General features: G+C 37.0%; 1 protein-coding gene across 7 annotated transcripts in view; it reads left to right on the top strand.

The window, feature by feature from the left end:
* Window positions 1-14,631, top strand: part of APOOL (apolipoprotein O like) — a 101,973-nt gene that overhangs the window by 71,964 nt on the left and 15,378 nt on the right. For 6 of the 7 annotated variants that reach the window (XM_081808574.1, XM_081808575.1, XM_081808568.1 and 3 more), the window contains 3 exons: window positions 4,986-5,105; window positions 7,765-7,819; window positions 9,734-9,832. In XM_081808574.1, coding sequence (XP_081664700.1) covers window positions 4,986-5,105; window positions 7,765-7,819; window positions 9,734-9,832 — 274 coding nt within the window. The remainder of the gene's footprint in view (window positions 1-4,985; window positions 5,106-7,764; window positions 7,820-9,733; window positions 9,833-14,631) is intronic. The other variant, XM_081808573.1, reaches the window with a different exon arrangement.

The raw sequence follows: 14,631 nt of genomic DNA, 5'->3' as shown, positions 1-14,631 counted from the left end.
ATTTGTTACCCAGTATGTGGTCCATTCTGGAGAAAGTTCCATGTGCACTCGAGAAGAATGAGTATTCTGTTGTTTTAGGGTGGAATGTTTTGTATATATCTATGAGGTCCATCTGGTCCAGTGTATCATTCAAAGCTCTTGTTTCTTTGTTGATTTTTTGCATAGATGATCTGTCTATTGCTGAGAGTGGAGTATTGAGGTCTCCTACAATTAATGTATTATTATCAGTATGACTCTTTATTTTGGTTAACAGTTGGCTTATGTAGCTGGCTGCTCCCATGTTGGGGGCATAGATATTTACAATTGTTAGATCTTCTTGTTGGATAGACCCTTTAAGAATCATGCAGTGTCTTTCTGCGTCGGTAACTACAGTCTTTAGTTTAAAATCTAATTTGTCTGATATAAGAATTGCTACCCCAGCTCTCTTTTGAGGTCCGTTGGCATGGAAGATGGATCTCCACCCCTTCACCTTCAGTCTGGATATATCTTTAGGTTCACAATGAGTCTCTTGTAGATAGCATATGTATGGTTCCTGCAGCCTTGTGCTGTTTTATGGGAGCATTTAGGCCGTTCACATTGAGAGTGATTATTGAAAGATATGAATTAATTGTCATCATGTTGTCTGTGAAGACCTGTTTTTATAGATTGTCCCTGTAAATTTCTTTTCTATATCACCGTGTGGTCTTTCTCCTTTTATATAACCCCCCTTAATATTTCTGGCAGTGCCAGCTTAGTGGTCACATATTCTTTGAGTTTCTCCCATTCTGGAAGCTCTGCATCTCTCCATCCGTTCTAAATGACAGCCTTGCTGGATAAAGTATTCTTGGCTGCATGTTCCTCTTGTTTAGTACCCTGAATATGTCTTGCCGGGCCTTTCTGGCTTGCCAGGTCTCTGTGGATAGGTCTGATATTATTCTGATGTTCCTCCGTCTGTACGTAAGGAATCTCTTCCCCCTAACTGCCCTTAAGATGGTTTCCTTGTTTCTAAGATTTGCGAGTTTTACGATTACATGCTGGGGCATTGGCCTGTTTTCCTTGATCTTAGGAGGTGTCCTCTCTGCCTCTGTGGTATGAATGTTTCATTCTCCAGATTAAGGAAGTTCTTTGGTACGATTTGCTCAAATATATCTTCTAGTCCTCTCTGTCTCCACCTCTTCTGGGATTCCAATAATTCTGACATTGGAACGTTTCATGGTGTCCCTTATTTCTCTGATTTTATTTTCATGTTTTCTGAGTTGTTTTTCCCTGGCCTCCTCTTTTCCCTTTTTGTCTATTATTTGGTCTTCTAGGTCACTAATTTGTTCTGCCTCACTTACCGTAGGTGTTAGGTTATCTAATTTAGATTGTTTCTCATTGATAGCATTTTTAAGTTCTGCCAGTTCAGCTTTCATTTCTGCCCTTAGAGACACTTTGTTGCCATTAATCGATTACTCCATTCTAGCTATTGTCTTCACAACTGCTAGCCTGAATTCCATCTCCGACATTTGGTTATACCTGCATCCATTTGTAAATCTGTGGCATAAGTCATAATCTCTGAGTCTTTCCTATTTTGGGGGTTCTTCCTCCTAGTCATTCTGTTGAGGGGTGGTTGAGGGAATGTACAGTGTCCAAATTATTGACCAGAACCCAAGCAAGATGCACCTGTTTTCTAGGGGCCTTAGGGTTGCTGGCCTCTTGTTTTCCCAGCCTGTCTTCTGGGGGAGGGGCCTGCCATGCTGTTACTCAGGCAACCCTGTTTGGGCAGAGTTGCCCTGACCCCTGTGGTGGGTTTTGGGCTTAGTGAGAACCGGTTTTTTGGGGTTTTTGTTCTCTGGCAGCTTTCCCTGGCGTCCGTGTCTCTTCTAAGAGTCAGAGCAGAAGACACTGTTTCCAACTGTCTTCCTCAGAGCAAGGAGATCACAGTCTGTTCTGTATGTCACTGAGCTCTCCAGGCCACACTATCTCTGTTTCTGTCAGTGCTGCCATAAACTGCAGTCCTGGGTTATGTTCCCCTCAGCAGCATTCCCAATCCTCGCCTTCAGGTTGGGGCACGTCTCTGCCCTTTGTGCTTCTAAAACCGCCAGCCCCGCCACTCCGGGTTTCCGTCTGGGGGCTGCCCTAAAGTCCTTTTCCCGTTGCTACTGGTCTGCGAGTCTATGTCCCGTCCCCAGTGCATGAGGCTTTCACTCACCAGCAGTGTAGGATCCCCACCGCCAGACTCCCTCCCCCTTCCGTTTATCCTCCGATATCTGCCCACAGAATCATGGCTCCCTGCTTCTTACCTCGAAACCAACCTCCTGTAATACTCTGTTTGTAGAGAGCCACATCTGTCTTCTTACATCTTAGGCTGATTTCCTGGGTGTTCAGAGGTCTCGTAGATACCCACCTCAATTCCAGGGACTGGTTGGAATAGGGTCCCCTACTCCTCCGTCATCTCCCCCCCCATTATGTGTCTTGGGTGTGGACCTCCTTGGGATGAATTTTTGGGGGATATCTGTGCCTTCTGGATCTGGATATGTTTCCCAGATTAGGGAATTTTTCAGCTGTTATTTCTTCAAAACACTTTTCTGTCCCCCTTTTCTTCTCAGGTCCATACAATGTGAATATAATGAATTTGATGGAGTCACTGAGTTTCCTAAGTCTATCCTCATTTTGCATATTTCTTTTCTCAATGGCTTAGTTTGATTACTTTTCATTACTCTGTCTTCCAGGTCATTAATTTGTTTCTCTGCTTCCTCTAGCCTGCTATTAATTCCGTCAAGTTTATTTTTCATTTCATGCATTGTGTTCTTCATCTCTGATTGGTTCATGTTTGTCTATTTGTTAAGCTTTTCACTGATATCCTCCACTCTTTTCTCAAATCTAGTGCATATTTTTATGATAATTACTTTAAATTCTATATCTAGCATTCTACTTGTATCTGTTTCACTTAGTTCTCTTGATGTGGTTTGGTCCTGTTCTTTCATTTGGGACATATTTCTCTTGAGTCTTCATTTTGTCTAACTCTTTGTTTCTGTGTGTTAGGAAAGTCAGCTATGTCTCCTGCTCTTGAAAGTAGTGGGCAGGCTGCCCACTTTTATCAAGGTGGTACTGGTGGGTTCTGAGACTGGGGCTGTATGGGATTGGTTCAAAAACCATGCATGGTTAGGGCCCATAGTTTTAGCAATGTGTGCACATAGTCCCCAGGTGGTGATCAGCCACTACTGCCAGGACTAAGGCCCTGCAAAATGTGCGGGTCAGGGGATGCATTATTGGTGAGGTTTATGCTAGTCTTCTGGGGGAGGGGACCTGAAGTTCTGGGACTGAGGCAAACATGACTGCCAAATCACAGGGCGGAGGGCTTGGTGTAAGAAAGTAGTGAGTGTCAGCATTGCACTTGTTCCTTCAGGCGGCCTTGCGTTTATTCTAAGAGACAGGGGAGGGAAATGTCACCTGCCAGCTCCTTTATTCCTGGAAGGGCCTCCCTGGGATCCCTGCGTATATGGGATGTGTTCTGAGATGAGTAAAGAACTCTCCTTCCTGTCTGCACCAGGCGTTTTCCACACTGATGCTGCTACACTCGATCTCAGCAGGCTGCTTCTAATGCTGTCTCTTTAAGGGTAGGACTCAGCTTCCTAATGCTCTCAGGGGTCTCCAAGAGCCAAGACTGATTTTTAACATTCCAAGCTTTAAGTCCCTCTGGTTTTAAGAACTCACAAAATTTGACCCCTCTTGCTTTCAAAACCAAATGTTTGGGGGCTTTGTTTTCCCCATGCAAGCTCCCCACTGTGATAGTCTTTTTTTTTTTTTTTCTTGCCCTTCTCTATCCCCTAGGCTCCCTCTTGACTGGATGCCCAGGGCCCTTTTAGCTCCCCACCATGTCTCTGCCCATCCTACCCTTTTTGTGGTGGTCTCTTCTCTACCTTACTCATGGAATTTGTTCTGCCAGTGTTTGCATCATTTTTGGGGTTATTTTACACTTACATCAGTGTTATTTAGTTGTATCTGTGGGACCAAGCAAACTTAGGGTCCTTCTACTTGGCCATCTTCCCAGCCTCCCAATTGAGATCTTTATTTACGTTTTTAATTTCCAGTTCCAGAAGTTCTCTGTTTTCGTTAGTTTTGGTAATTTTTGTAGTCTCTTCCTCTTAACCCATAGGTCCTTCATTTATTTCTTTAAAAACAAAAATAAATTTATTTGATATTATATATTATAACATATACATTCTTTGTGGATCAGAGTCCGTTTGTTGTTTCTGCTATGTCTTGTCCAGATACATTCCTTGTGTTTTCTAACTTTCTTTTCCTTCTTTGTGTTTTCTATTTTTTTTTTTAATTATGGGTTCATATTTCTTGGAACTTTATCTGTTGTAATTCCTTGACATCTTGGTAGCTTCCTCCAGAGGGGAGATATTTATTTTGTTTCTGCCAAGTATATGTGGAGGCTACTAGCTTGGGAGTACTTTAAATGTATTCTTGTTTGAGATTTCTCAGATTATCCAGTTAGTTTTATTCTGCAGGTTATATGAGCTCTCACTTGTGTTTGCCAAATCTTAGGAAATATTTCTTTCCTCTCTACTTGATGCCCAATCTTTGAGACAGTCAATTTTCCTTACAGTTCTTTGGAGTGAACTGTTTATTTCTAGTTCACTCTTAAGTTGAGGATGTAAAACTTTGAGATACCAACTAATAGGGTCCCCACTAAGGTTGCCCACCGTAAGCTTTTTCCACGTTTTGTTTCCTGATTCCAGACTCTTGAACCATCCTATTTTAAAGCAAATGATTACAAGGTAAAAGCTGACTTTATTGTTTATCTCTGCATTTCTGTTGATTTTTAATCTAGGCATCTGAACAGTCTTTATAAACAGCTTTCTGGATCATTTCTACCATTTAAGGTGTTTTTTAAAAATATTTTATCAGCATTTTTAGTTGCTTTTAGCAGGAAGGTTGATGACTTCTCTTCTGTTTTACTGAAAAAGGAATTCCAGCTGTTTCATATTTTTAACATGAACTTTTTTTGCCTCTAGCTCCCCATATATACTGCACCACCTCTGCAGTCTAAATATGTTGAAGAACAGCCTGGTCGTTTACAAATGGGCTTTGCATCCATCCGCACTACAACTGGTCATTATATTGGCTGGTGCAAGGTAAGTAAGTTCTAATACTGGTTTAATGTTGGAGGTTTCTGATTTGTTCAGACAGGTGATTCTTCTGTTGCATTTGGTAATGACAGAGGTTACTCAGTGACATTCATCAGGTGAATGGGTTGATCTAGAGGCCCTAAGACAGTTTCATTCTCATCTTTAGTACCTTGTCACAGATAGCTAGAAGGCTAGGCTTAGCTAGGAATGTTGACTAAAGCACCTACATGTGACCTATCAGGCATGGTGATCTCAGCATAGTCAGATAACTTACACAGGCAGTTCGAGGCTCTTATAAGAGGCCCTTGGCAGAATTTACTAAGCTGCTTATTTATCATCAGATGTCCAAGAAAGTTACTTCTACAGCATTCTATTGTTAAGTCACAAAGGCCAACCCAATTTTAAAGGGAGTGAAATTAGATGCCACCTCTCAATATGAGTAGCAGCAAAGAATTGTGGCCATATTTAATAATATTTAACCTACTGTACCACTACTACATAGATTATGATAGTTCAGCAAGCATTTATGTTATTTTTCATGTATAGTTGTTTGGCTACTTACAAGAAGTTCTGAAATTATTTCTCAATTGTTCCTTACTTGGATAAGCAAAATGTTAACTAGTTGGATTTACCTCATAAGACCATTCTGAATATAGTCAGCTATTGGGAAAAATAAAATTCATCTGACTTTAATACTTAGCTTTAAGTCAGCATTATCTAGCAGCAGAGTGATGGAGTAAGCTGATAAAATATTGATATTTCATTATCCTCACATCAACATAGGTGTGTTAGCATCAACATCTCTAATGTCAGTTTCATCATTCTGACCTAATAACCACACAACTTTTTCTCAGATATAACCTATCCAATTGTAAACTCTTGTTCTTTTTTGTTTCTAATCCATTCTTTTTTTAAAAAAGATTCTAATGATTTTATGAAACACTAAATGTAAATTCTGGTCATTCCAGATATTTAAAACATCTGATGAATACATGGTGTAATTTTTAAAAATTTGTGTCTGTCAAACAACTCTAATAGTATTAGTTGTATTATACACTCTTAATAGTTTGATCTCAGAGGAAAATATATTAACTAATTAGGGTTTGAATCATGCCTCTATTGCTATATACCAACAGCCGGGTGATTCATACTTAAGCCTTCTGAGACCTAATTTTCCATAGTGTTCTCAAATTTGTTTTCGTGAGGTAAATTGTTCCGGAAAGATCCTTAAATTGCTATTGTTACTATCACCCTATTTAAGACTAAAAGAAAGGTGAATAGGTTGAAGAAGGACACTTTGAATGCATTTCATCTCCAGTGTAAATAACTTTTTCTGATTTTCCCCTAAAAACATAATCTATTCTTTAAAAATTGCTTCTGAGTCAAATTGCATTCTGCATTAAACTTAGAATCTTGCAGGGCAAATTCAGTTTCTCCTCCTCTCCTTAGTGTTTTCAAATTTAGGTAGCAGTGAGCCACAGTGGTAAAAGTGAATTCCTAAACAAGCTAAGGAAAACTTCCCAAAAGAAGTGACTGGTTTTCTTCCTCAACAGCTACATGATTTTCAGTCAACCAATCAATAGGTATTATAACTTCAAAGGTGAGGTTTTCTCAAGAGAGTCTTTAAAGAGAAGTAACTCAGTGACAGTTAAGGTCTGTGCCGGTTTGTACAGCTTGAAACCATGATGAAGGGATGAACCTCTACATCTCTGATCATCATGAAAATATCTGAAATAAGGTTACTAATACCGAGATATCACAATAGTAATGACTTATTTCTTTACTGTGTAATATAACTACTTCTATGTTCTTTGCTTTAAAAATCGTTTTCGTTTTTATACCATGATTTCATAGCAGCTAGTTCAGAGATAGAGACCATATATTTCAGTTATGTTTTCTGGTTTCTTCAATAGAGTACAGCATGACTATGGGTAAATCATTCTCTGCCTTCATTTTTCTTCTGATGTAATTGAGATGGTACCTATCACTCAGTAAATGAATGTAACCATATTTCTTGCATTAAAATAAATTAGTTAGAAATAGGTAAAAGAGCAAATTTGATTTAAAACTTTAATCACTTCAATGGGTTAATATAATCTTGATTTGTAGAGAATTTATATTCCTATGTAAAAATAATATAAACACTAGTGTGTGTAGGATGATTTCTGTCCTGAGATAAATGTCTTATTTAGGGTTTTTTGCCATTCTAATGCACACTAAGAAAAAGGAGAGGATGAAGTACTTTCTTTAGATTTGTTGTTACTACTTTCTTCACAAATCATTACGGTGTTGCTACCACATATTTATTAATCAGATGTTGCTTCTAAGCTGAAATAATACCTCTATCCATGATTTATTTAAATTTCATTCATTTTTCTAAGCCTTTATAAAATAAGATGATAAATCTTTGTATTTCTGCAATAAATTATCTGTGAGATGCTCTGACTACTTATAGGCATTACTTGTTTATATGAGGAAGATAGTAAACAAGTATTATCCATGTTAAACAGAATGAAAAAGTTCTCATGTGAATAAATAGGAAAGTTAGATTTAGATTTGAGTGCAATGCTAAGTCAATATTTTAATATTGATTAATGTGGAATATTTGATTTAATTATCAAAATCTTCAAAAATGCAGATGTCCTTTTTTTTTCTTTTTGCTTAGGGTGTTTGTGTGTTTGTGAAAAATGGAATAATGGATACAGTACAATTTGGAAAAGGTGGGTGAGTGAACCATCCATAATTAGAAATGTTCTATTGTCTTTTTAACTTGCAAGGTTTAAATATGAGAAAAAATAAAGGTGGTAAGTTATTCATTATCATGTTTTACCAACTGAGAAGATACTCTGTATAGCACTTTATGATAACAATACCAAAGTAATAGCACCTATCATTTATTAAGCAATTACTGTATGCTAAGGCACTATGGTAAGCATTTTACACAATTTATCTAATTTCTATACCAATTCTATGAGTGTTGGTATTATAATTATTCCCCTTTTCTTCAAGATTTTATTTATTTATTTGAGAGAGAGAGAGTGCGAGTGTGAGTGTGAGCAGAAGCAGGGGAGAGGCAGAGGGAGAGGGACAGCAGACTTCGTGCTGAGCACAGAGCCTGACACGGGGCTCGATCTCACGACCCTGAGATCATGACCCAAGCGGAAACCAAGAGTCAGACACCCAACTGACTGAGCCAACCAGGTACCCCTATAATTATTCCCTTTTTACAGATAAGGAAACTGAGGTTTAGAAAGGTAAAGTAGGTTGCCAAGGTCACAAAACTAGTAAGTGGCAGTGCCTGGACTCAAACTGAGGTCTGTTGTAGCTGCAAAGCCCATATTATATACTCAAAGCATAAATTAGAAACATGTCTACATTGTTATCAGTTAGTTTAAATAGATGCTATTTGCTGTTAAAATATGTAGAATTTTGCTATCTATTGCTAGGAAACACTAATACCAATCAGTTACTCTAGAATATTTGAGCTAATGTTGGAAAGCAATTGTATTTGATTCTTTATTTTGATAATGGTATTTGACAGTAGAAATATCTTCCTAATATTCTTGGGCTATGCCAGTTGTTAAAATAAATGTGTATGGGAGACAGAAAGATCAGCTAAAATTTTATTTTTTTAATTTTTATTTTTAAAGATTTTTTTTATTTATTTGAGAGAGAGAGAGAAATGAGAGAGAGAGAGCATGAGAGGGGGGAGGGTCAGAGGGAGAAGCAGACTCCCCGCTGAGCGGGGAGCCCAATATGGGACTCGATCCCGGGACTCCAGGATCATGACCTGAGCTGAAGGCAGACACTTAACCGACTGAGCCACCCAGGCGCCCCTCAGCTAAAATTTTAAATGTCTCCATGATGTTGATGACCTGTAAATGTATTATCATTACTTAGGTTTGTAGGAATTAATTCCAAATTGTATTCCTACAGTAGGCATTCATATTCCTCAAGAGGAATATGATTAAATAAGTGATTGCTATTAAATAATTAACGGTGATAGAAGAGTCTTTTTTGGGGGGTTGTCTGGAAACAGAAATAATTTAAATATATAAAAAGCCAAGAAATCTAGACTTGTGCCCGTTCGTCATCTACTTTTGGTCTAGGCTCACTTCTCCTCCTGATCATTGGTTTTAACCAAGAGCAATAGCTGCTCTGGGTATGGGGGAGTGATGGCAAGCAGGGCCTACAAGCTACATGTATCCCTTGTCAATTATTCAAAGTTCCTTAATAAAGTATTTCTATTCCTACTGGATCCTATCAGAGTTTGAACAGGTAAGTCCAGAAGCATTTCTATTAGAGAGATAAATACATACACAGTCAAGCATTTATTTTATAGTAATCCAAGCTAAGGTGTGAACTCTAGCATCATATTTCATTAAAGAGTAATTGCCTGTATTAAGAAAACAATTATTAAATCAGCTATGGAAGGAAGATTTTAATTTTGTAGCAAGTAACTATTTTAACTAGCTTTTTCATTTGCTGCTCAAATCATTATTTTTGTAGCTTTTTTTGAGGAGTATTTAAACCATCTTCTATCTTAGCAAATCTCTTTAGCATTTCTGCATCATATATAGAATGCCTAATTTTAGTAAGTCATTTATATTAATTTTTAACTTATTTCTTAAAAGATGCGTATATCTATCTGAAGAATCCACCTCGAGATTTTCTTCCAAAACTTGGAGTGATTACAGTTTCAGGATTGGCAGGCTTGGTTTCAGCAAGAAAAGGTAGGGTTTAAAAAAATACATTTTTTTTCTTTCAATGCCATTATATTCTGAATTTTACTGTCATGGGAAAACCTCATATCCTTTATTGAATATTGTTAGGATAGGGTACTATGAAGATTTTTAGATTCTGTATTACAGCATGTTTACTTTTATAAACACTGTGCTTTAAAAAATAGAGTGATTTCAAGATGTTTAACATCATTAGTTATTAGGTAAATGCAAATGAAAATCACAGTGACATATTACTACACACGTATTAGAATATCTAAAATTAAAAAGACTGACCATACCAAGTATAGTCAAGAATGGAGAGCAATTGAAACTCTCATACACTGCTGGTGGGAGTACAAAATGGTACAGCCATTCTAGAAAACAATTTGACAGTTTCTCTTATAAAGTTAAACATGCTCTTATCATGAGACCAAGTAATCGCACTCCTGGATATTTACCCTGGAAAAATGAAAAATCTGTACATAAATGTTTATAGTAACTCTGTAATTACCAAAAGCTGAAAACAACCTAAATGTCTTTCAGGAGTAAATTAAACTGGCACATCCAAACAAAGGAATTATACTCACGAATAAAAGGAGTAAACCATTGACACATGCAACAATCTTGATGAATCTGACATGAAGCCAGTCTAAAAGAGTTATATATTCTGTGATTCTAGTCATATAACTTTCTCAAAAAGACAAAACTATAGTAACAAAAAAAAAAAAAAAAAACAGGTCAGTAGTTCCCAGGAGTTAAGAGTGGGAAGGTGTGAATATAAGGAGGTAACATAAGTTTGTTTTTTTTTTTTAACGGTGATAGAACTCTTCCATATCCTGATTGTACTGGTGGTTACAGGATTTTATACATGTATTAAAATTGATAGAACTATAGATCAATTTTCTGTATGATATTTAAAATAAAATTAAAAAATATACAGCTATTATTAAAATTATAATTTATCATTTCATCATCTTTTAGATAACTTTATTTTTTAAAAGATTTTTTAAATTTAAATTCCAGGTAGTTAACATATAGTATAATATTAGTTTCAGGTGTACAATTTAGTGACTCAGCAGTTTCATACAACACCCAAGGCTCAGTACAACAAATGCAGTTCTTAATCCGCATCATCTATTTAATCCATCTCCCCACTCGCCTCCCCTCTGGTAACCATCAGTTTTGTTCTCTATAGTTAAGAGGCTGTTTCTTGATTTGACACTCTGTCTCTTTTTTCCCCTTTGCTCATTTGTTTTGATTCTTAAATTCCACATATGATTAAAATCACGTGGTATTTGTCTATCTCTAACTTACTTCACTGAGCATAATACTCTCTAGTTCCATCCATGTTCTTGCAAATGGCAAGATTTCATTTTTTTTAAGGTTGAGTCATATATATATATATATCACATCTTTATGTATTATCAGTTGATGAATACTTGAACTGTTTCCATAATTTGGCTACTGTAGATAATGCTGCTATAACATTGGGATGCATGTATCCCTATGAATTACTATTTTTGTATTCCTTGGGTAAATTCCCAGAAGTAGAATTGTTGGATCATAGGGTAATTCTATTTTTAACTATTTGAGGAAATTCTGTACTGCTTTCCAAAAGGCTGCACCTGTTTCCATTACCACCAACAGTGCAAGAGGGTTCCTCTTTCTCCACATCCTCACTAACACCTGTTGTTTCTTATGTTACTAATTTTAGCCATTCTGAAAGGTGTGGTAGTTTTGATTTGTATTCCCCTAATGATGAGTGCTGTTGAGCATCTGTTGAAGTGTCTGTTGGCCATCTGTATATCTTCATGGAAAAATATCTATTCATGTCTTCTGCCCACTTTTTAATTGGATTATTTGTTTACTGAGTGTTGAGTTTTATAAGTTCTTTATATATTTTGGATAATAACCCTTTATCAGATATGTCATTTGCAGATATCTTCTCCCATCCCATAGGTTGCCTTTCAGTTTTGTTGATTGTTTCCCTCACTGTGCAGAAGCTTTTTATTTTGATGAAGTCCTAATAGTTTATTTTTGCCATTGTTTCCCTTGCCTGGGGAGACATATCTAGAAAGAAGTTTCTATGGCCAGTGTCAGAGAAGTTACTGCCTATATTCTCTTCTAGGATTTTCATGGTTTCCTGTCTTACAATTAGGTCTTTAATCCATTTACAATTTATATTTGTGTATGGTGTAAGAAAGTGGTCCAGTTTCATTCTCTTGCATGTTGCTGTCCAATTTTCCCAACACCATTTGTTGAAAACACTGTCTTTTTTTCTACTGGATATTTGTTCCTTCTTTATTGAATATTAATTGACCAAATAGTTGTAGGTTCATTTCTGTTCACTTCCATTGATCTGTGTGTCTGATTTTGTGTCAGTACTGTGTTGATCACTGCAGCTTTATAAATTGAAGTCCAGAACTGTGAGGCCTCCAGCTTTGCTTTGCTTTTTTTGACTGCTTTGGATATTTAGGGTCTTTTGTGGTTCCGTGCAAATTTTAAGATGTTTTGTTCTAGCTCTGTGAAAAATGCTGTTGGCGTTTTGATAGGAATTGCATTAAATATGTAGATTGCTTTGGGTAGTATGGACATTTTAACAATATTTGTTCTTTCAGTCCATGAGCATGGAATGTCTTTCTATTTCCTTCTTTCATCTTTAATTTCTCTCGTCAGTGTTTTATAGTTTTCAGAGTAAAGGTCTTTCACCTCTTTAATTAGATTTATTCTTAGGTATCTTATTTTTTTTATTTTTTTAATTTAAATTCAATTAAGTAACATATAGTGTATTGTTAGTTTCAGAGGTAGAGTTCAGTGATTTATCAGTCTTACATAATGCCCAGTGCTCATTCTATCACATGCCCTCCTTAATGTCCATCACCCAGTTACCCCATCCCCCTACCCTCCTCCAGCAACCTTCAGTTTATTTCCTATGATTAAGAGTCTCTTACGGTTTGTCTCCCTCTCTGATTTCGTCTTGTTTTATTTTTCCCTTCCTTCCCCTATGGTCCTCTGTTTTGTTTCTTAAATTCCACATACCAGTGAGATCATATGATAATTGTCTTTCTCTGACTGACTTATTTAGTTTAGCATAATACCCTCTAGTTCCATCCACGTCATTGCAAATGGCAAGATTTCATTTCTTTTTTGATGACTGAGTAGTACTCCATTGTATATATATACTACCTCTTCTTTATCCATTCATCTGTTGATGGACATCTGGGCTCTTTCCATAGTTTGGCTGTTGTGGACATTGCTGCTATGAACATTGGGGTGTAGGTGCCCCTTCGGATCACTACATTTGTATCTTTGTGGTAGATAACTAGTAGTGCAATTGCTAGGTCATAGGGTAGCCCTATTTTCAACTTTTTGAGGAACCTCCATAGTGTTTTCCAGAGTGGCTGCACCAGCTTGCATTCCCACCAACAGTGTAAGAGGGTTCCCCTTTCTCCACACCCTCACCATATCTGTTGTTTCCTGAGTTGTTCATTTTAGCCATTCCGACTGGTGTGCAGTGGTATCTTATTGTGGTTTTGATTTGTATTTCCCCAGTGCCGAGTCATATTGAGCATTTTTTCATGATGACAGGATACACTATGTGGAAAACCCAAAAGACCCTAACCTAAAATTGCTAGAACTCATACAGGAATTCAGCAAAGTGGCAGAATATAAAATCAATGCACAGAAATCAATTGCATTTCTATACACTAACAGTGAGACAGAAGAAAGAGAAATTAAGGAGTCGATCCCATTTATAATTGCACCAAAAACTATATGATACCTAGGAATAAACCTAACCAAAGAGGCAAAGGATCTGTACTCAAAAACCTATAGAACACTCATGAAAGAAATTGAGGAAGACACAAAGAAATGGAAAAATGTTCCATTCTCATGGATTGGAAGAGCAAATACTGTTAAAATGTATATGTTACCTCAAGCAGTCAATACATTCAATGCAATCCCTATCAAAATACTATCAACTTTTTTTCACAGAGCTGGAACAAATAATCGTAAAATTTGTATGGAACCAGAAATGACCCCAAATAGCCACAGGAATGTTGAAAAAGAAAACTAAAGCTGGTGGCATCAGATTTCCAGACTTCAAGCTCTATTACAAAGCTGTAATCATCAAGACAGTATGGTACTGGCACAAAAACAGACACATAGATCAATGGGACAGAATAGAGAACCCAGAAATGGACGCTCAACTCTATGGCAAACTAATCTTTGACAAAACAGGAAAGAATATCCAGTGGAAAAAGAACAGTCTCTTCAATAAATGTGTTGGGAAAATTGGACAGCCACATTTAGAAGAATGAAACTGGACCATTTTCTTACACCATACACAAAAATAAACTCAAAATGAATGAAAGACTTAAATGTGAGACAGGAATCCGTCAAAATCCTTGAGGAGAACACCGGCAACAACCTCTTTGACCTTGGCCGCAGCAACTTCTTGCTGGACACATCTCCAAAGGCAAGGGAAACAAAGGCAAAAATGAACTGTTGTTACTTCATTAAGATAAAAAGCTTTTGCACAGCAAAGGAAACAGTCGACAAAACCAAAAGACAACTCACAGAATGGGAGAAGATATTTGCAAATGTCTTATCAGTTAAAGGGCTAGTATCCATAATCTATAAAGAGTTCATCAAACTCAACACCGAAAGAATAATTCAAGCAAAAATGGGCAGAAGACATGAACAGGCATTTCTTTTTTTTTTTTTTTTTAAGATTTTATTTATTTATTTACTTGAGAGAGAGAGAGAAACAGCATGAGAGGGGATAGGGTCAGAGGGAGAAGCAGGCT

The sequence above is a fragment of the Leptonychotes weddellii genome, chromosome X (genome assembly GCF_054177405.1).
Source record: "Leptonychotes weddellii isolate Sample4059 chromosome X, ASM5417740v2, whole genome shotgun sequence".
NCBI classification, from domain to species: Eukaryota; Metazoa; Chordata; class Mammalia; order Carnivora; family Phocidae; genus Leptonychotes; species Leptonychotes weddellii.
The sequence above is the reverse complement of the archived record's forward strand: the minus strand, read 5'-3'. Positions and strand labels throughout refer to the sequence as shown.